General features: G+C 40.6%; 1 protein-coding gene across 1 annotated transcript in view; it reads right to left on the reverse strand.

The window, feature by feature from the left end:
* mfsd2b (MFSD2 lysolipid transporter B, sphingolipid) overlaps positions 1-21,751 on the reverse strand; it is a 111,701-nt gene that overhangs the window by 39,844 nt on the left and 50,106 nt on the right. The window contains exon 6 of the mRNA XM_072251305.1: positions 11,425-11,618. Coding sequence (XP_072107406.1) covers positions 11,425-11,618 — 194 coding nt within the window. The remainder of the gene's footprint in view (positions 1-11,424; positions 11,619-21,751) is intronic.

Consider the following 21,751-nt stretch of genomic DNA (forward strand, 5'->3'; position numbering starts at 1 on the left):
AGTTGAGTGGTGTTGCAGCAACAGCCTTGTACTCAACATCGACAACTCAAGTCCAGAGAACTGATTGTGGATTTCAGAAAAGGTAAGATGAGGAAACACAGAGCAGTCCTCAGAAGAGGAAAGATAGAGCAATTTCAAGTTCCTGGGTGTCAACATCTCTGAGGATCTATTCTAGGCCTAACATATCGATGCTACTGCAAAGAAGGCATGACCAGCTATATTTCATTAGGAGCTTGAGGAGATTCGGTATGGCGCCAAAGACACTCACAAGTTTCTACAGATGTACCATGGAGAGCATTCTAACTGGCTGCTTCACCGTCTGAGATAGTGCGTTGACGGCGGGGGGGGAGGGGGGAGGATTACTGCACAGGATCAAAATAAACTGGAGAGAGTTGTAAATATAGTCAGCTCCATCATGACCATTAGCTTCCATCGTACTCAGGACAACTTCAAGGAGTGATGCCTCAGAAAGGTGCCGTCCATCATTAAGGACCCTCATCACCAAGACATGCCCTGTTCTCATCAGATAGGAGGTACAGGAGCCTGAAGGCACTCAGTCAACAATTCAGGAACAGCTTCTTCCCTTCTACCATCTGATTTCTGAATGGACATTGAACCCATGAACACTACCTCACTACTTTTTTAAAATTTTTGCACTACTTATTTAATTTAACTATTTAATATATATACTTAGTCTGTTTTCCTTTATTATGTATTGCATTGTTCTGCTGCTGCAAAGACAACAAATTTCATGGCATATGCCGGTGATATTAAAGCTAATTCAGATTCATAAGATTCGTCAACATTTCAGGCTGCAACTGGGGAAATTCTGCTGAAGGGTCCCAAGTTGAAACATTAACTGTCATTTTCCTTCATAAATGCTGCCTGACCTAGAGTTTCTCCACCTCTTTCGTGCGTTGCTCCAGATTTCCAGCATCTGCAGTCTCTTGTGTCCTCATAAGATCGGTACAGGCACTAAATTAGTACCAAAGAGTGACGCTGCTTATGGAAAGCTTCCGCCCCCTCGGTTTCCAGTAAGGTAGTGGCAGAAATTACAAATGCTTAAGCAATGATGCTTCAAAGCAAACTCTCTCAAATCAGGAATTGCTCATTTTGGCTGGGAAATTAAAAACATAATCATTTAATTAAAGGCAAGGGAAGTCAATAAAGAATTTACCCATTAGTTTAACATATATTGTTGGAAACGTTGGAATATAAAAATAAGGCTCTTATGATGGAAGCACTTGAAGAAATTGAAACTGATTAATGAGTCGCAATATTGATTTACAAGTGGTAGGTCATGTTTGATGAGCCTAATTGACTTCCTTTGAGGAAAAATTAAAGTAATACACAGGGGATCACATACATTATTTCAGCATTCCAAGTTCCACATGGAAACTGTCAATGGAATTGAAGTAAATTATTAAATTGGTTTGGAGATTAGATAAATCAGGAAGTAGGGTTAATGAGTTTGTCCATGAACTGGGAAGAAGTGACTCATGGTGTCCCATAGAGACTTGAGTTAGGCCTCAATTACTCACCATGTTTATTGGTGACATTGATAGCTCAGTACATCCCAATCTTCCAATAACGGAAGGTACTGTTAAGAAGGAAGGAGCATAAAATTACACAGGGGAAAACTCTGGCAGACGGATTGAATTTCTGGTAAATAAAAATTATAGGAAGAACTGCAGATGCTAGAAATCTGAAATAGTAAAATACTGGAAATACGCAGCAGGTAAGAGAGTTCTGATGAAGGGTAGTTGACTGAAAACTTTAACTGCTTCTACTTCTGCAGATACCGCCTGACCTGTTGAGCGTTTCTGATTGATTTCATTTCTGGGACTTCTGATAATGATTTTGGACTGATGGAGGTTAGGTACAAGTACCTTTTTAAGAAAGAGCCAGCAAGTGGAGATCTGATGACATAGAATTTGAAATAGTACAATCACTAAAAACTAGTAATCAGATGAAAAGATAATTGGAATGGTTAATGGAATGTTAATCTTTTTCAGTAAAGAGCTATAAGACAATGGGAAAAAATTTACTGCAACTATACAACAGCATTTTTAGTTTACGTCTGGAGGACCAGTTTTTCCTCTGGATATTGCGTCTTGGAGGCAAAATAAGATTCTGGAAGATGACGTAGACTCATCAACCGGGACTCCAAGGATTAGATTATGTGAAGTTGCATAAAGTAGGCTATTATTCCCTGGAATATAAAACATTTTATGGTAACCTGAGAAGCTTCAAAACTTTAGGTTTAGGTCTCTCTGTTCTGGAAAGGGATTGATTGAGTAGAGGGAAAGATTTTCCTTTTTAACTTGTGGAAGAATCCTCATTGAATTATATTTTAAATTCATAGTCAAAGTATTTAAGAGAAAAGCTAAGAAACAGTTGTTCATCCAAATAGTGTTGGAAATTTCAACTTTTGGTGACCAAAACTACATGTACAATTGATAATTTTATAATGAAGATCAATCAGCAGATCCTTTTCTAACCAAAGATGTTATGGCATGTGGAACCAAGGCAGTTAAGTGAGGTAGGGTACAAAATATCTAAATATGGAAGCTTTGGGACTGGTTATCAAATGTATCCATATTATCCTAAAAATAATCTGCAGATGCTGGGGTCAAAGCAACACTCACAACATGCTGGAGGAACTCAGCAGGTCAGGCAGCATCCGTGGAAAAGATTGGTCAACGTTTCGGGCCGGAACCCTTCGTCAGGACTCACATAATTACAGATACTGATTGTGACATTTCAACAGTAAACTTGATCATCTTCCTCAGGCACAAGTTAGTCACATGACAAGTCCACCCCGAGACACCTCCTTATATACACTCTCAAGTGAGAAGGGCATGAGCAGGGCTTAAAGCTCGACCTTGAATGGCTGGATCTGAATTGCTTATTCCTGATTGGTTAGTTTGAATTGACCTTGTTCTGACTGGTTGATTTTTTTTTAGGCCAGACCCTCTGTGGTCCCAGACTGGAGCTATCACTACACTCTTAGAACCGATATTTAGGACCCCTACATGCTCCATCTCCAGTGATTTTGGGGCGAAATGGACTTCTTATAGTCCTACCCAATTAAAAAAAAATTGGGTAAATTTTGTGCCCCTGTTATGCAGGAATACAAGTAAATGAAAGGCACAGAACCTTGACTTCCATTTCCTCAATATGCACTTCCTTTAAATGTAGCTCACCAATCTGGCCTTGAACTGAAGTGAGTTTCCATTAAGGGAAAATAGGCACAGCAAATTATACAAATCTACATCACTGAGAGAACTATTAGCAATAAGCTACAGTGAGAATAGTGCTCACCATCATCATCAGGTGCCATGCCCAGATTGAGCTTTGACTGCCATGGCCCACACACTTCTGTTTCGGGTCAAGTGGATCAATTCATTGGTCTTCATTTCCAGTTCTCTGGCTGCTGTCTCCATCATCATTTGTCTTTGCCTTCCTCCTACTTTCCTCCCTTCAATCTTTGCCATAATTACCATGCGTTCTAACTCCTCTGTCCTAATCACATGTCCAATGAAGTTACGTTGCCTTTTCATGATCTCATACATTAATTCTCTTTTTGCACTTGCTCTGTTCATGACATCCTCATTAGATATTTGTTTCATTCATGATATTCTTTGCATCCTCCTCAAAAACTATATCTCTGCTGCTTCAATTCGTTTCCTCATGTTACTAGATATTGTCCAACATTCTGAGCCATATAACACAACTGGATAAACGTAACATTTCAGTACTCTGAGGCGGGTTGTCATGCTTAGTTTAGTATTGGTCAGTATACTCTTCATTCTTGTAAAGGTGTCTTTTGCCATCCCTATTCTTCTTTTGATGTCTGTGTCGCACCTGCCATCTGATGTCACCCAGCTTCCTAAGTAGCAAAAGTTCTGTACTTGTTTTATGTCTTCCCCATTTATTCTCAGCCTGCAGATATGATTCTCCTTCTTTTTGGATATCACTGTACGTTCTATCTTTTTGCAATTGGCAGATAGACCCATTTTTGCACTTTCTTCAACAACTATAACAATTAAGTTTTGTAGTTCTTCTTCCGTGCTTGCAATTAACACAGTGTCATCTGCATATCTGAAATTATTGATGTTTTCAGCGCCAACTTTGATTCCATAAGGCCATAAGACAAAGGAGCAGAAGCCAGCCATTCGGCCCATCGAGTATGGAGTCTGCACCGCCATTTTATCATGAGCTGATCCATTCTCCCATTTAGTCCCACTCCCCCGCCTTCTCACCATAACCTTTGATGCCCTGGCTACTCAAATACCTATCAATCTCTGCTTTAAATACACCCAATGACTTGGCCTCCACTGCCGCCCATGGCAACAAATTTCATAGATTCACCACCCTCTGGCTAAAAAAGTTTCTTCACATCTCTGTTCTGAATGGGTGCCCTACAATCCTTAAGTCATGCCCTCTCGTACTAGACTCCCCCACCATGGGAAACAACTTTGCCACATCCACCCTGTCCATGCCTTTCAACATTCGAAATGTTTCTATGAGGTCTCCCCTCATTCTTCTAAACTCCAAGGAATACAGTCCAAGAGCAGACAAACGTTGCTCATATGTTAACCCTCTCATTCCCGGAATCATTCTAGTGAATCTTCTCTGTACCCTCTCCAACGTCAGTGCATCCTTTCTTAAATAACGAGACCAAAACTGCCCACAGTACTCCAAGTGAGGTCTCACCAGCGCCTTATAGAGCCTCAACATCACATCCCTGCTCCTATACTCTATTCCTCTAGAAATGAATGCCAACATTGCATTCGCCTTCTTCACCACCAACTCAACCTGGAGGTTAACCTTAAGGGTATCCTGTACGAGGACTCCCAAGTCCTGTTGCATCTCAGAACTTTGAATTCTCTCCCCATTTAAATAATAGCCTGCCCATTTATTTCTTCTGCCAAAGTGCAGAACCATACACTTTCCAACATTGTATTTCATTTGCCACTTCTCTGCCCATTCTTCCAATCTATCCAAGTCTCTCTGCAGACTCTCTGTTTCCTCAGCACTACCGGCTCCTCCACCTATCTTCATATCGTCAGCAAACTTAGCCGCAAAGCCACCTATTCCATAATCCAAATCGTTGATGTACAATGTAAAAAGAAGCGGCCCCAACACGGACCCCTGTGGAACACCACTGGTAACCGGCAGCCAACCAGAATAGGATCCCTTTATTCCCATTCTCTGTTTCCTGCCAATCAGCCAACGTTCTATCTACGTATCTAACTTTCCCGTAATTCCATGGGCTCTTATCTTGTTAAGTAGCCTCATGTGTGGCACCTTGTCATAGGCCTTCTGAAAATCCAAATATACAACATCCACTGCATCTCCCTTGTCTAGCCTACTTGTAATTTCCTCAAAAAATTGTAATAGGTTTGTCAGGCGGGATTTTCCTTTAAGGAATCCATGCTGGGTTCTGCCCATCTTGTCATATGCCTCCAGGTACTCTGTAACCTCATCCTTGACAATCGACTCCAACAACTTCCCAACCACTGATGTCAAGCTAACAGGTCTATAATTTCCTTTTTGCTTCCTTGCCCCCTTCTTAAATAGCGGAGTGACATTTGCAATCTTCCAGTCCTCCGGACGCAAGATGTCTCTTATTTTTTGTAATATTGTTTCACTGTACACATTAAACAAATCAGGGGAGAAAACACACCCTTGTCTAACGCCTCTCTTGATTTTCATAAACTGACTCACTTCTCCATCTATTCTTACAGTGGCAGTTTGTTCCCAGTACAGATTTCTGATTAGGCGATGGTCTTTCGAATCTAGATCTAGAGTTTTCTGTAATATTTCAAATAACTTATTGTGCTTCATCTTATCAAGTGCTTTTGTGTAGTCAATAAAACAAACAAATCTTTTTGCACTTGAACAGCTCGTTCTGATAATATCCTTAACATCAATATTGCGTTTCTTGTACCTTTGTCTTTCACAAAACCACATTGTTCTTTACCTATTTCAGCTTGTATCTTACTTTTAGCTCTTGTCATCAAAATTCTTAGAAGTATCTTAGTGATATGATTCATTAAACTTATGGTCCTATGTAATTCACATTCTACTGCTCCAGGTTTCTTAGGAAGAGTGATAAATACTGATTTTTTCATCTCTTCTGGTATTATTCCAGTCTTATAAATGTCATTGATTAAATCAGTAAGTTTTTCAATTCCATAATCTTCAAGGGCGATAATTTGTTCTATTACTAACTCATCAGGTCCTGCTGCCTTTCCTTTCTTCATCTTCTTTATTGCATTACGAACTTCAGATTTTAAAATACTTGGACCTTCAATGTTCTTAATTTCTGGTTTTTCACCTCGATCGTCTTCAAACAATTCCTGAATATACTCAATCCATCTGTTCATAATCTCATCTTTTTCCATGATAGTGGTACTGTCCTTTGCTTTCAAACATCCACCTAAAGAACAGAGGAACTTTTTACCAATGATATTCTTGACTTGTTGATGTACCCTTTTTGGATCAGTAATAGGGATTCTTTCTAGTTGCTCACATTCCGGGTTTAACCATTCTTCTTTGGCTTTTTGACATAAGCATTTAACTTTTTTATCTAAGGACTTCTATTCCATAGGATTTGCTTTCTTCAATCTCCTTTCTTCCATTAGATTTTTGATTTCATCTGTCATCCGTTTATTCTTTGTGCTTTTTTCTTTTTTAGGAACCACTGACTTTGCTGATTCTACCAAGGCATCCTTCAGAGAGTTAAACTTCATTTCTACATGATTGCTATCACCTTCAATGGATTCTATTTCTAGACTTTGAAATCTATTCCTTACTTTAATGGTAAATTTTTGCCTTAGGTTTTCTTCTTTAATTAATTGCGAGTAGTCAAGGGATTGTTCAGGTTTTTGCTTCTTTAGTTTTTAAAGTTTTACTTTTACATGACATATTACTGGGTTATGGTCACTATTACAGTCTGCACCTGAATATGTTCTGCATTGAGTCACTGCGAATAGTGCTACATACTACAAAAAAAACATTTATATAACTAGCTTTGTGTTATGAGACAACATCTACTTTGTGTGTGGGAGTTGTTCATATCTCTTTGAAGATTTCCTGGCATGTTTTGACCTGAGGGTATTTGATGTTACACTAGACAAGTGAAATGAGAAAGTAGTCCATGACATTTCACTGATGTCATGTGTCTCAGACAGCAGAAAATAAATTTTTATAAGTGCTTTCTTCGGAGAATTATTGTGCACAGTATCAAAAGCCAGCTTCCATCATAAACAGCCTAATGTTAAGGTTTATTTTAAATGAAGTGACTGACAGTTATGTGTTTTGCCATAAACCATGGAATTATAATCACAATGTCCCTAAAGCAACATATGCAAATTTAGTAACCCCTAATATCCTACAGTTGATATGGCAAAGGAAAATTGAGATGCTATCTATATTAACAAAATCAAAAAGTAAATAAAATAAAATATCTTCACCTAATTGATCAGCCACTAAAGGGAGACAAACAGAATTGATGTTCCTAATCTAGGTTCATCAATTCTTAAGAATGGATGCAGAGCAGATTTGGAATACTTCATCAGGAGGCTGCAGACATTTGGCATACCCCCTTCATTCACTGAAATTATTGAAAACAAAACTCACTGGGCGATCCCATATGATTGGTGCATATTCACTATTGACTAAATAAACAACCTCAGGCAGACCACTTTAAAATGTAAAGAAATTTAGTGTTAGAAGTAAATAGGAAAGCATGTTATAGCTGTTTAGATAGGTAAAGAACACATGATTAGTGCACTACAAGTCACTGAAGATAAATTTTTAAAAGATGAATGATTTCACTGACTCATTCACATCAGTGATTGCTAAGCAAGGTGTAAATCAGGGACCTTTTCCATGGATAAATGTAAAGAATAGGCGCTGGCCAAGTTTGTTATGGCCATGAAAGGATTCTGCAAGACTGCTCTCTGATGTTGAAGAAATTGCCCCTGAAGAAGTATAATAAAGTAAGAAACTTGCAAAATGATGATTCATTGAGCACTTTGAGTGAGAAGATGGAGTGGGAGAAAGGTGCAAAAGGCCTGAGGGACAAGTATGCATGATAAAAGTAAGAGCTTAGTCCATTTAATGGAGAGGACATTCTACAGGTAACAGTGTTCTACACCTGCATATTACTGTTCTACTTAGAATAACAGGTCTGTCAGCCAACTTGACTGAATAGAGAGTTTCAGTGTTATCTGCTCCACTAAAGATATACCACTTTACCGAGAGATTCTTCTGACAGTAGTTACTAGTGGGGCACAGGATTGCGAACAGCAGTTAATACCACTGCAAGACAAGAGTACCCTCCTCTTGTGACAGATTCAAGATTCAAGATTCAAAAACTTTATTGTCATTCTAACCATACATCAGCTCTGCAGGGCAGAATGAGACAGCGTTTCTCAGGAGCAGTGCAATCATAACATAACAAACGCAACACTAAATAATAAACACAACAATAATTAGTAAAACACAACAGCCACATGTCAGTTAAAATCAAGTTATAAGTGACCAGTGCAAATTAGAAGTGTCCAAAGCAGAGTCAGGTAGAGCAGCTATTTAGCAGTTGGACTGCCTGTGGGAGGAAGCTGTTTAGTAGCCTTGTGGTTTTAGTTTTGATGCTCCTGTAACGTTTGCCTGATGGCAGAAGAACAAACAGTTCATGGAGAGGGTGTGAGGGGTCTTTAATGATGTACCGTGCCTTCTGGAGGCATCGACTCCGAAAGAGGTCTTGGACAGAAGGTAGGGAGACCCCAATAACCTTCTCTTGTCCCCTAACCACCAAAAGCAAGGCTTTTTTGTCGACAGCACTGCAGCTGGAGTACCAGGTTGTGATGTAAAAGGTCAGCACACTCTCAACCACGCCTCTGTAGAATGTAGTTAAGATGTTAGTGGGGAGTGATGCTTGTTTAAGCTTCCTCAGAAAGTGCAATCTCTGCTGAGCCCGTTTCACAATCCCAGTGGTGTTCCTGGACCAGGTGAGATTGTCCGAGATCTGCACCCCAAGGAACTTGATATTTTCCACTCTCTCCACTGTGGAGCCGCTGATGCTGAGGGGTGTATGCTCAGGCTGAGACCGTCTGAAATCGACGATCATCTCCTTGGTTTTGGTGACATTAAGCATCAAGTTGTTATCCATGCACCAGCTCGCTAGGTGTTTGACCTCCTCCCTGTACATAGTTTCATCATTTTTGCTGATGAGCCCCACCACTGTGGTATCATCTGCAAATTTAATGATCAGGTTCTCCTTGAATCTGGCTGCACAGTCATGTGTTAGCAGTGTAAACAGCAATGGGCTAAGCACACAGCCTTGTGGGGATCCAGTGCTCAGTGTGAGGGAGTCAGAGATGTTCCTGCCAACACGGACTTTATTAATAAATGCCAACAGCATTTATTATTCACAGTACTTGGGTGGAATTAGCCAGATTTCCTGAAATCACTATCACTAAATGTAGTCAAGAGGTCATATGCAATTATAATGGGTATAGCAGAAGAATCACCACTAATTCCACACCAATATCCATACTAGCATGGATACAGCATTGGCTGATTGACAAGAGGTAAAGCGTGGGAATAAAGGGAGCCTTTTCTGATTGGCTGTCAGTGTTCTGCAGGGGGCGGTGTTGGGACCGCTCCTTTTTATATTCTATGTCAATGATTTGGATGGTGGAATGATGGCTTTGTGGTCAACTTGCGGATGATATGAAGATAGATGGAGGGGCAGGTGTTGTTGAGGAAGCAAGGAGGCTGTGGAAAGACTTGGACAGATTAGGAGAATGGGCAAAGAAATGGCTGATGGAATACCATGTCAGGAAGTGTATGGTCATGACTTTGGTAGAAGGAATAAGATGATAGACTATTTTCTCAATGGGGAGAAAATTCAAACATTCAAGGTGCAAAGGGACTTGGGAGTCAATGGTGAGGAAGGCAAATGCGATGTTAGCATTTATTTCAAGAGGACTAGAATGCAAAAGCAAGGATGTAATGCTGGGGCCTTATGAGGCAGTGGCGAGGCCTGACAGAGTATTGTGGTCAGTTTTGGGCCTTTTATTTAAGAAAGGATGTGCTGTCATTGGAGAGGGTTCAGAGGAGGTTCACAACAATGATTCCGGGAATGAAAGGCCTATCGAATGAGGAGCGAGGGTTGGCTCTGGGTCTTGCTGGAATTTAGAAGAATGAGAAGAGATCTCATTGAAACCTATCAATTGTGTTGGCTCTGGGTCTTGCTGGAATTTAGAAGAATGAGAAGAGATCTCATTGAAACCTATCAAATGTTGAAAGGCCTAGATAGAGTGGATGTGGAGAAGATGTTTTCTGTGGAGGGAGAGTCTAGGACCAGAGGACACAGCCTCAGAATAGCAGGACATCCATTTAAATGCAGATGAGGAGGAATTTCTTTTGCCTGAGGCAGCAGTGGAGGCCAGGCCATTTAGACGGAGGTTGATAAGTTCTTGATTAATTAGGGCATGGAAGGTTATGGGGAGAAGTCAGGAGAATGGGATTGAGAGGGAAATGGATCAGCCATGATGAAATATAAGACCAGACTCAATGATCTAATTCTGCTCTTCTGTCTTATGGTCTAATACATCTCCTCCAAGCCCACATCTTCAACTTCAAGTTGAAGTTCAAGCTCTTTGTCATCTCGCTGCACATACATAGAACCAATTGAAACAATGTTCCTCTGGACCATTGTGCACCCACAAAATATATTTCACACATAGCACATAAACCACAATATAAGTTCTAAAATATCATTCAAAAATGCACATAGTACACAGTACAGGTAACCAGAAAATAGCTCATGATCCTAGTGACAAGACTTCAGTGGTGACAGGGAATTCATTAGACTTACAGCGTGATAGAAGAAACTTTTACACAGTCTGGAAGTCCTAGTCCCGATGCTTCTGTACCTCCATGATGGTAATGGATCAAAGAGACTGTGAGATGGCTGGTAAGAGTCAGTAACAATGCTTCGGGACCTTCGTCAACAATGATCCTGGTAAATGTCACAATAGTGGGGAGGGAGATCCCAGTGATCCTCTCGTCAGTTTTAACTATCCTCTGTAGGATCTTGCAGTTTCTGTACCACACAGTGGTGCAACCAGACAGGACACTCTGCTCTTGTAGGCGGTTGCTAAAATGGGGATGGGGACCCTTGCATGCTTCAATCGACTCAAAAAGGTACATGCTGCTGTCCCTTCTTGACTAGTGAGCAGGTGTTGTGGGTCCATGTTAGATCGTGTGTTATGTGCACACTAAGGAACTTTGTGCCCTTCATCCGGAATTTCAGTAGGGATCAAGATCTGAGGAAAATCCTGAAAGAGTTTGTTCAGATTTCTTTACCTATCCAATTCTGGAATATCTAGCTAAATCACTTACCAATTGAGATAGCAAGTCTTTTGGGGGCAAAACGCTGATGTTTCCATCAAGCTGACTAATTATCATAGTGGAGTTGGAACTGGTAACCTCTGACATATTCTGTAGAAGGCAGTGATTGAAGGTATGGCCCTGTGCAACAATTTGCCCCTGGACAGCAGCTCCAATCATTGTTCCAAATGCTTCCATTGTCATACCTGTAGAAAAATGAGAAAACGAGATTGACAGATACTTTATTCATCCCAAAGGAAATCACAGTGCCACAGTAACATTACATGTGCACGGATATACAAATATATAAATATTAGTAGAGAAGTAAGAAAGAATAAAAAATAAGTTACCTCCAACAGTCTAAAAGGAGGGGGTAACCACTTCCCCAGCTATAGGCTGACTCATTATAGAGCGTAATGGCTGAGGGTAAGAATAACCTCATTTACTGCTCTTTGGAGCAGCACGGTTAACTTAGTCTATCTCTGAAAGTGCTCCTTTGTTCAGCCAAGGTGGCATGCAGAGGGTGAGAAACATTGTCCAGAATTGCCAGGGTTTTCCGTAGGGCCCCTTTGCTCTACCACAGCCTCCAGTGTGTCCAATTTGACTCCTATAATAGGGCCAGCCTTTCTAATCAGTTCCTTGAGCCTGTTGACATCACCCATGTTGATGCCATTGCCCCAGCATACCACCACATAGAAGATTGTACTGGTGACAACAGACTGGTAGAACATGTGAAGGAGAGGCCTACATACTCCAATGGACCTCAGTCTCCTCAGGAAGTAGAGGTGACTTGACTCTGGCCCTTCTTGTACATAGCCTCTGTGTTGGTGCAAGACTGTCATCTGGGTGCAACCCCAGGTACCTATAGATCCTCATCACATCCACATCTTCGCCATCAATAGTAACAGGGGGAAATGTAGGCTTAGTTTTCCTAAAGTCCCTCACCATCTCCTTTGCCTTTCTGACGCTGAGCTGCAGATGATTTAGCTTGCACCATTTGACAAATTCCTCCACCAGAGCCCTGTATTCATTCTTCTGCCCTCCCTTCATACACCCAATTATTGCTGAGTCATCAGAGAATTTCTGCAAGTGACATGACTCAGTGTTGTATCTAAAGTCTGAGGTGTACAAGGTAAAAAAAAATGCTGGTTTCCTTTCGATCATCATATCAAGTGATTTTCATACTAATTAGTTACAGAAAAATAAAAAGTGTGTTACAATGAGACATACATGCATTAGCATTAAATGTTTCAATGAAACCAAATGGAATCAATCTGCATTTATTACCACATTCCAATTTTAACACAAGTAATTATTGAAAAGTTTCTCTATTTTTTTTATCAACTTTGTCCCTTTAGGTTTTGTGTTTCTGCAGGAACTAGAGAAGTCACACTTTATTTTCCTTGCTGAAGAAACATTGCAACACTCACTAATGCTTCTCTCATCACCCGCTTGTACATTTTGTGCTTTACCAAGGCGTGGGATGTTAGTGCTAGGAATCATCATGTACCCATAATATTAACGTGACAGATGTAAGCTTCATTACTTTTTCTCATCTTGCTTTTAAAATCAAATCTTTAATGTGGAAAGATATTATGTACCACTTCATTTTTGTTTTGCTTTTAACTGGAAATATCTAAATCATAAAGGAATGAAGCAGTATTGAAAATTCTTGGCATGAGTGATGTACCTCAAAATCAGCATACTAGAAATGCTGAAAATAGAAATTTGAGTAAACTGTTTTCAAGTAATGATCCAACTGCTGTAAGAAATTAGTGGGACAAAACCTTGCATGCTACCCATGTGTTTGCATTCCAGTTGAAATGAGCCTATCCAATCTGCAAAAAACCACATTTCCTCCATTTTGTGTGTGTTGTTCTAGATTTCCAGCATCTGCAGAATCTCTTGTGATTAACGTTCTCTCCGTATTCTTTAAAAACATTTTGCTTTAAATGTTTTCCTTGAACCCATTTATCTTCTCAGCTTCTCTGCAAATTTATTTAACAATTCTGTTACCTTTTGAGTGAATGACACTTACCAGACAACCCTGATTGTTCAAGACTTTCTAAATTTAGTTTAATTTATAAATTTAATTTATAAATATTAAATTTAAACTATAATTTATAATTAAAAGATTTATCTTAATCTTTTGCAGTAATAAACTTTGGTCTTTCTTCTCTCTGAAAAATGAGTAGTTATCTCCATGAAAAACTAGCAGAGCATGTTTAACTATTCTCCAAACCTGGAATAGGTTTTATTGCATGGCACAAAGTCTTTATGCACTAAGGGTAATTGGTACTTCTATATGCCTAGGAATGATTCTGGAAATCACTGTATGACTCTGTGGAGACCAAAGGCGTGTTGTCAAACCGACGCAAAGGTTAGCATCCATTTTTGGAACGTGGTGCCAAATGTTTTAATAATTCTATTTCATAACTATACCTGCAAACTTCATCCTACTGATCAGTTTTATCTTCAAAAGCTATTAAAGAAAGATAGAAGCATAGAAGAGCTCAGTATAGGCCCTTTACCCCATGATGTTGGGCTGACCAATACAAACTTACTCCACAATCCATCTAACCGTTCCCTCCTACACGGCCCAAAACCCCCATTTTTGTTACATCCATGTAACAATCTAAGATTATTTTAAATTTTCCTATTGTAACAACCTTTACTACCAACCCAGCAGTACGTTTCTGGCACCCACCGCTCTGTGTTTTAAAAAAAACTATTTCTGGCATCTCACCTAAACTTTCCTCCACTCACCTTAAGTAAATGTCCTCCGTCCTTGGCCATTGCCACGCTGGGAAAACAGACATTGGCTATCCACTCTATCTATACCTCTTATCAACTTACACACTTCCATCAAGGTGCAACTCATCACGTCACTCCAGAGAGAAAGCTTGCTCAACCATACGCACATTCACTAATCTAGGCTGCATCCTCTCTAATGCTTCCATATCCTTCCTATAATGAAACAACCGGAACTTAACACATACTTCAAGTGTTACCTAACCAGAGTTTCATAGAGCTACAACATTACCTCATGGCTCTTAAACTCAATCCCCTGAATAATGACATAGCAGCAACCTTGAGGATATATGGTCTTTCACTTCAAGGTCCCTCTGTTCCTCCACATTGGTAGGAATCTTGCCATTAAGTTTGTACTCTAACTTCAAGTACGATCTGTCAAATTGTGTATAATTTCACACTTTTTCAGATTTAACTCTATTTCCCACTTCTCCATCCAACTTTGCATCCTGTCTATATCCTATTGTAATCTACAACAACATTCTACACTATCCACAAAAACCTCCAACCTTCAAGTCAATGCAAAGTTACTAACCCACCTCTTCATTTCCTCATCCAGGTTATTTATAAAAATCACAAAGGGCTGGTGTACCCAGCCACCACCCTCCAGCCAGAATTTACTCCTTCTTCCACTATCCTCTGCCTTGGACACCCAATTTTGAAACCACAAAGCCAAATTTTCCTAGATATCATTTCTCCTGACTTTCTGTACGAGCCTACTCTGAGAAACCATTATGATCTTTTTTCTTGTACAATATTACCTGTTGTTAACTGAAACCATCAGAACCTTTGTTTCTCATTCCATTTGGCTAAAAATTGAATGTCATATAGTCCTTTAGAATATCCCACTACTGATGACTTTTCATCATGATTAATTTAAGTAACCTTTCAGCAAGACATTACTACATTAAAGTAAAGTTAGATCTCTGTGACAAAATCAAAAATTCTGCAGATGATGAAATACTGAACTAAAAACAGAAAATGCTGGACACAGCTCAGGATATAAGGCAGTATCTGCTTGAGGTGAGTACAGTCAACACAAGGAAAGATAATTCCTGAAAATATGTGGGTGTGGTTTAGATGGGAAATTGAACAAGCTAAAAATCTGAACTAGGATATCAACCTGTCTCAAACATATCCTTATATAAGGTGTGGATTACTCATTCTACTGTAGGATAGAAAACTGGTCATCCTAATATTTTGATGATGCAAGCAGTTCTCTCTTGAACTGTTTACTTTTTATCTGCAATTATATGCTTTGAAACAGTATTCCAAATATGAATCAAGGAACCCAAAGACAATGTAGAGACAATTAACATCATGTATCTATAATGCAATGAAATTGCAAAAGAATTTAATGGATGTAACCTCTGGCAAATATAATGTAAAACTTCAAAGTTAATTTACAGTTTCTGTCCATCACTATTGATTTTATATTGTAAATTATTAATTTAGCTTGAGGTATCTTCCATGGGGTTGGTAACAAAGTGCTGACAGTTCATACAAACACACTTATGAAGTATAACCCATATAGTATCTGCAAAGACATGAAGCAAAAGTTGGTTATAGTATAAGGAAAGTACATTAAAATTATGACGGTATATAAGCATAGTCTACTTTTAAAAATGCATATTATAAGGCAAAACAACAGAAAGAGTAAGCTATATGTGGTTATCTAGAGAAGACAATATCAGATCAAAGGACAGGCTGACAACTTGTCCCATAAAAGCAATGGCTGAGGATTGGGAAAATTTCATAATACCCCAATAAAGGATAAATGTTTTGATGGGTAAAGGGATAATATTCTTGGGAGTACTAGTAAGGAGCCTGGTAAGGAACAAGAAAGCAGACTAAAAGTTTCCAGCCAGATACAGGTATCGATTTTAACCAATATTTTGATGACAAACTCTGCCAACTTCATCAGGGATGATGCCTAGGCATGTCTAGTCCGATGGTATTTAAACACCCATCATCCAACCCTCCTGATTGGTTAGTCCTTGTCCAATGAGGTTTCCACTGTCCCACCTTGTTTACAATCGAATTCAAGTTCTTACTTAGAGAGAGAACTTCATCTTTGTTAAAATTCTTTTCCTCCAGTTTTATTTCAATGGCTTCCTTCACCAGGTGATCCCAAAAGCCATTGGCACGGCACAGCAGTTTGTGCCATCGAAGTCAGTCCTATGGCCATTGTGCATGCAATGCTCTGCTACCATTGATTTCTCCAGGTAACTCAAACAGATACATCTCCTGTGCTCCTTGATGCAGGTTTACCACCGTGCGTCCCATCTGGCCGATATATAAGCAGCTTCGCATTCATAGAGACTCCTGTATATGCCAGCCATCTAACCAATCAGGAGCGATGGATGATGGGGGTATAAATACCACCAAACTAGGCATGCTCAGGCATCATCCCTGATGAAGATGGTAGAGTTTGTCATCGAAACGTCGTTTATAATCGATACCTGTACTCAAATGGAAGCTTGAGAAGTGTTTATTCGTCATGTACACTGGGAAAGCACTAGATCCTTTTTCAGACTAAATTTTGTACAGATATGTAAAAAAGGGAAAATTAGCTAAATTAGATTTTAGATTTTTATATTATGAGGACACTCAGTCCTCGTTTATTGTCATTTAGAAATTAATGCATTAAGAAATGATACAATGTTCCTCCAGAGTGATATCACAAAGAAAAAGGACAAACCAAAGACTAACACTGACAAGACCACATAATTATAACATATAGTTACAGCAGTGCAAAGCAATACCATAATTTGATAGAGAGCAGACCATGGGCACGGTAAAAAGAAGTCTCAAAGCTCCGATTGACTCCCGATAGTCCCGATAGCAGGCGGCAAAAGGGAGAAACTCTCCCTGCCATAAACTTCCAGGCATTGGAAGCACCTGACCACAGCCGACTCTGAGTCCGTCCGAAAACTTTGAGCCTCTGACCAGCCCCTCTGATACAGATTTCCGAGTATCTTCCTCTGTTGAGCACTTCGACCCCACCCCGGCCACCGAGCAACAAGCAAAATCGAGGACTCGGGGCCTTCTCCGGAGATTCTGGATCACACAGTAGCAGTGGCAGCAAAGGAGGCATTTCAGAAGTTTCTTCAGATGTTCCTCCATGCTCTCACGTCTGTCTCTATCAAATCAGGATTGTGCACGGCCCCCTACTTGACAGATAGCAGATATCATTCACTGGAGTGGCTGCTGCGCGCTGCGTCGCATTGCCATCTTCTCCTCCTCCTTTTTTACAAATAAAATTGGAGAAATAGGATGTGGAAAATACTTCATTGGTGAAAAAATTTGTAAAAAATCTCTGGGCACCTTCTAAAATTCTTTAAAGTGGATTTATCAAAGTAGAGACAGAGAAAACCAGGAACTATCGATCAGCTATGTTGACATCAACAGGGGAAATGCTGGAATCTGTAATTAAGGAAGTGGAAGCGGAGTACTTGGAAAATAATAGCTGGAACGATGGAGCCAACATGAATTTATGAAAGTAAAATCATGTTCGATAAATTTGTTAGAACATTTTGAATTTGTATCCATTTGTATAAATAGGGTGCATCAGTTGATATGTATTTGGAATATCCAGAAGACCTTCAATAAGGTGCCAAGCAAGAAAATGTTTAATAAAATCCAACACACTGTATTGGAGGTAATATACTAAAGTAGAACGAGAATTGGTTAACAGACAGAAAACCAAGTTGGAATTTAAGGCATCCGTTAGTCTTGTGAGACCATGGATCTGTGCCTGGAAAGTCTTCACTCTCCAGGGCGCAGGCCTGGGCAAGGTTGTATGGAAGACCGGCAGTTGCCCATGCTGCAAGTCTCCCCTCTCCACGACACTGATGTTGTCCAAGGGAAGGGCAAGAGCCAATACAGCTTGGCACCAGTGTTGTTGCAGAGCAATGTGTGGTTACGTGCCTTGCTCAAGGACACAGCACGCTGCCTCAACTGGGGCTCGAACTCGTGACCTTCAGGTCGCTAGTTGAATGCCTTAACCACCTGGCCACGTGCCCACAAGCTGGAATAAACCTGTCATTTTCATTTTGGGAAGCTGTGACAAGTGGGCAATTACCACCATTAGAAACCCTCAATCCATCTCAGGATCTGGGCATTGAGTGATATGGCAAGTTTGTTGGTGATACGAAGCTGGGTGGCAGTGTGAGCATAACGGTCTAAGGGATACAAGGACAGGCTTGGTGAATGGACGAGGACACGACGACTGTCCAACTCTTACTTCTGGGACATAAGAACATCAGAAACTTTAGAAATGAGAGCTTATGGAAGAGGAGAAGATGGCGGCGCGACACAGCGCTCGCGGCCTCTCCAGTGATGATATCTGTTATCTGTCAAGTAGGATGCCGTGCAAGTTCTGATTTGATGAAGGAAGACGTGAGAGCACGGAGAAACATCTGATGAAACTTCTGAAATGCCTGTTTCGCTGCCGCCGCTACTGTGTGATCCGAAATCTCCGGAGGGGAAGGCCCCAGATCCTTGGCTTTGCTTGTGGCTCGGTGGCCGGGGTGGGGTCAAAGTGCTTGGCGGAGGTGGTGTTCGGTGCTCGGTGTCAGAGGGCTAGTTGGAGGCTCGAAGTTTTCGGACGGACTCAGAGTCAGCTGTGGTCGGGTGCTTCCAGGCTGCTGCATCGGCAAGTTTGTGGTGCTGGAAGCTCATGGCAGGGAGAGTTTCTCCCTTCTACCGTCTGTGTGAGATGTTGGGGCTATCGGGACTTTGAAACTTTTTTTTACCGTGCCCATCAAATCTTATCAAATTATGGTATTGCTTTGTACTGTTGTAACTATATGTTATAATCATGTGGTTTTTGTCAGTTTTAGTCTTGGTCTGTCTTGTGCTTCTGTGATATCATACTGGAGGAACATTGTATCATTTTTAATGCAAGCATTTCTAAATGACAATAAACGAGGACTGAGTATCCTCATAATCTAATCTAATCATTCATTTGATAGAAAATCAGTATGGTTTTAAATGGTGAGAAATCAAAAGCTATTGTTGTTCATTGGGACCTGAGTATTTTTGTCCTGGAATTACAGAAAGTTAACATGCAGGTCCAGAAATCAATTAGAAAGGTAAGTGATAAGTCAGATTTATTGTAAGAGGATTTAAGAGAAGAGACCTGTTACTCCAACAAAGCAGGACTTTGGTGAGATTTATTCTGGAATATTGTGCAAATATACTGGTGCTCAGAAAGGATATAATTGCAATAGATGGAGAGCAACAAAGTTTCAACAAATGATTCTTGGGATGGGGGTAATTTTTCATACATAGAGAAATATAGGCATGGCTGGCCCCCCTCAGTTAATATGATTGAGAGATTACATCATTGAAATGGCTCTATGAGGCTGGACAGGATAGTTGCAGGGATGACAACTTTCCTGGCTCAGGCTTCTAAAGTTCAAAGTTCAAAGAAAATTTATTACCAAAGTACATATATGTCAAAATATACAACCATGAGATTCGTTTTCTTGTGGACATACTCCATAAATCCAAGAACCATAATAGAATCAATGAAAGACTGCACCCAACTGAACAGATAAACATAAAATGTGCAAAAGATGACAAACTGCGCAAATACAAAAGAAACGGGATATAATAAATAAATAAATAAACAAACAAACAAATAAGCAAGCAAGCAAGCAAGCAATAAACATGAGGTGAAGAATGCTTGAAAGTGAGTCCATAGTTGTGGGAACAGTTCAGTAACCGAGCAAGTGAAGTTGAGTAAAGTTATCCCCACTGGTTCAAGAGCCTGATGGTTGAGGCAATAACTGTTCCTGAACCAGGTGGAGTGAGCCCTGGGGCTCTTGACCTACTTCCTGATGGCAGCACCGGGAAGTGAGCATGACCTGGGTTGTCAGGGTCCCTGATGATGGATGCTGCTTTCCTGCGTCAATGCTTTGTGTAGATGTGCTCAATGGTGGAGAGGCCTTTACCCGTGATGGGCCAAGCTGTATCCAATACTTTTTGTAGGATTTTCCATACCAGACCATTGGTGTTTTCATACCAGGCTGTGATGAAACTGGTCAGCATACTCTCCACCACACATCTATAGAAGTTCATCAAAGTTTTAGATGTCATGCTGAATCTTCTCAAATTTCTAATGAAGTAGAGACACTGCTGTGCTTCCTTCACACTTTCATTTACATGCTGGAGCCAGGGCAGATCCTCCGAAATTATAACACTGAGGAATTTAAAGTTGCTGACCCACTCGACCTCTGATCCCCTGATGAGGACTGTTTAACGGACCTCTGGTTTTCTCCTCCTGAGGTCAATAATCAGCTCCTTGGTCTTGCGATTATTGAGAAAACAGATGTTTCGTGGCACCACTCAGCCAGATTTTCAATCTCCCTCCTATGTGCTGATTCATCACCACCTTTGATTCAGCCAGTGACAGTGGTGTCATCACAAACTTAAATATGGCCTTGGCGTTGTGCTTAGCCTCACAGTCATAAGTGTAAAGCCAGTAGAACAAGGGCCTAGTGGTGCACCTGTGCTGATGGAGATGGTGGAGGAGATGGCTGTTGCCAATCCAAACTGACTGGCATCTGCAAGTGAGGAAATTGAGAATCCAGTTGCACAAGGAGATAGTAAGGCCAAAGTCTTGAAGCTTATTGATTAGTTTTGAGGGGATGGTAGTACTGAATGCCACGCTCTAGTCAATTAAGAGCTTCCTGATGTATGCATCTTTGCTGTCCAGATATTCCAGGGTTGAGCAAAGAACTAATGAAAGAGCTGCTGCTGTGGGTCCATTGTGATGGTCGGCAAACTGAAATGGATCAGAGTCACTTCTCAGGCAGGCGTTGATATGCTTCATCACCAACCTCTCAAAGCACTTCATCACTGTGGATGAAAGTTCTATCGCAGGGGTCCCCAACCTTTTTCACACTGCGGACTGGTTTCATATCGACAATATTCTTGCGGACCAGCCAACCCAGGGGTGGGGGGGTGAGTAGTAGGGTTGCCAACGAACAAGAGTAGCAGTCAAATACATTGGGTTTACCCCGAGTAAGACTACAATGACCACGAAGCCTTGCGCGGGCACCAGTGCGCATGCGTGATTTGTGCATCGGTGTACGTGCCGATTTTTTTCGACAAATTGTTTTTGGCGATTCTGTGCGGGGGCGGGGGAATTTTAGCCACGGATGCTATAAAGTGATAAGTGGCTAATACACTCAATTTCATTTCTAAAAGTGTTTATCTAACGAATTTAATATTAAACACACAGCGCATATTTTCCTTGCATGAATATAGCGATAAGTCAATTATCAGGGGAGCTTGAAGTAAGTGTTGAACGAACTTCCAGTAGAAGTGGTGGAGGCAGGTTCGGTATTATCATTTAAATAAAAATTGGATAGGTATATCGACAGGAAAGGAATGGAGGGTTATGGGCTGAGTGCAGGTCGGTGGGACTAGGTGAGAGTAGCGTTTGGCATGGACTAGAAGGGCAGAGATCGCCTGTTACCGTGCTGTAATTGTTATATGGTTATACAAGTCAATAGCA

The sequence above is a fragment of the Mobula birostris genome, chromosome 2, assembly GCF_030028105.1.
Source record: "Mobula birostris isolate sMobBir1 chromosome 2, sMobBir1.hap1, whole genome shotgun sequence".
Taxonomy (NCBI): Eukaryota; Metazoa; Chordata; class Chondrichthyes; order Myliobatiformes; family Myliobatidae; genus Mobula; species Mobula birostris.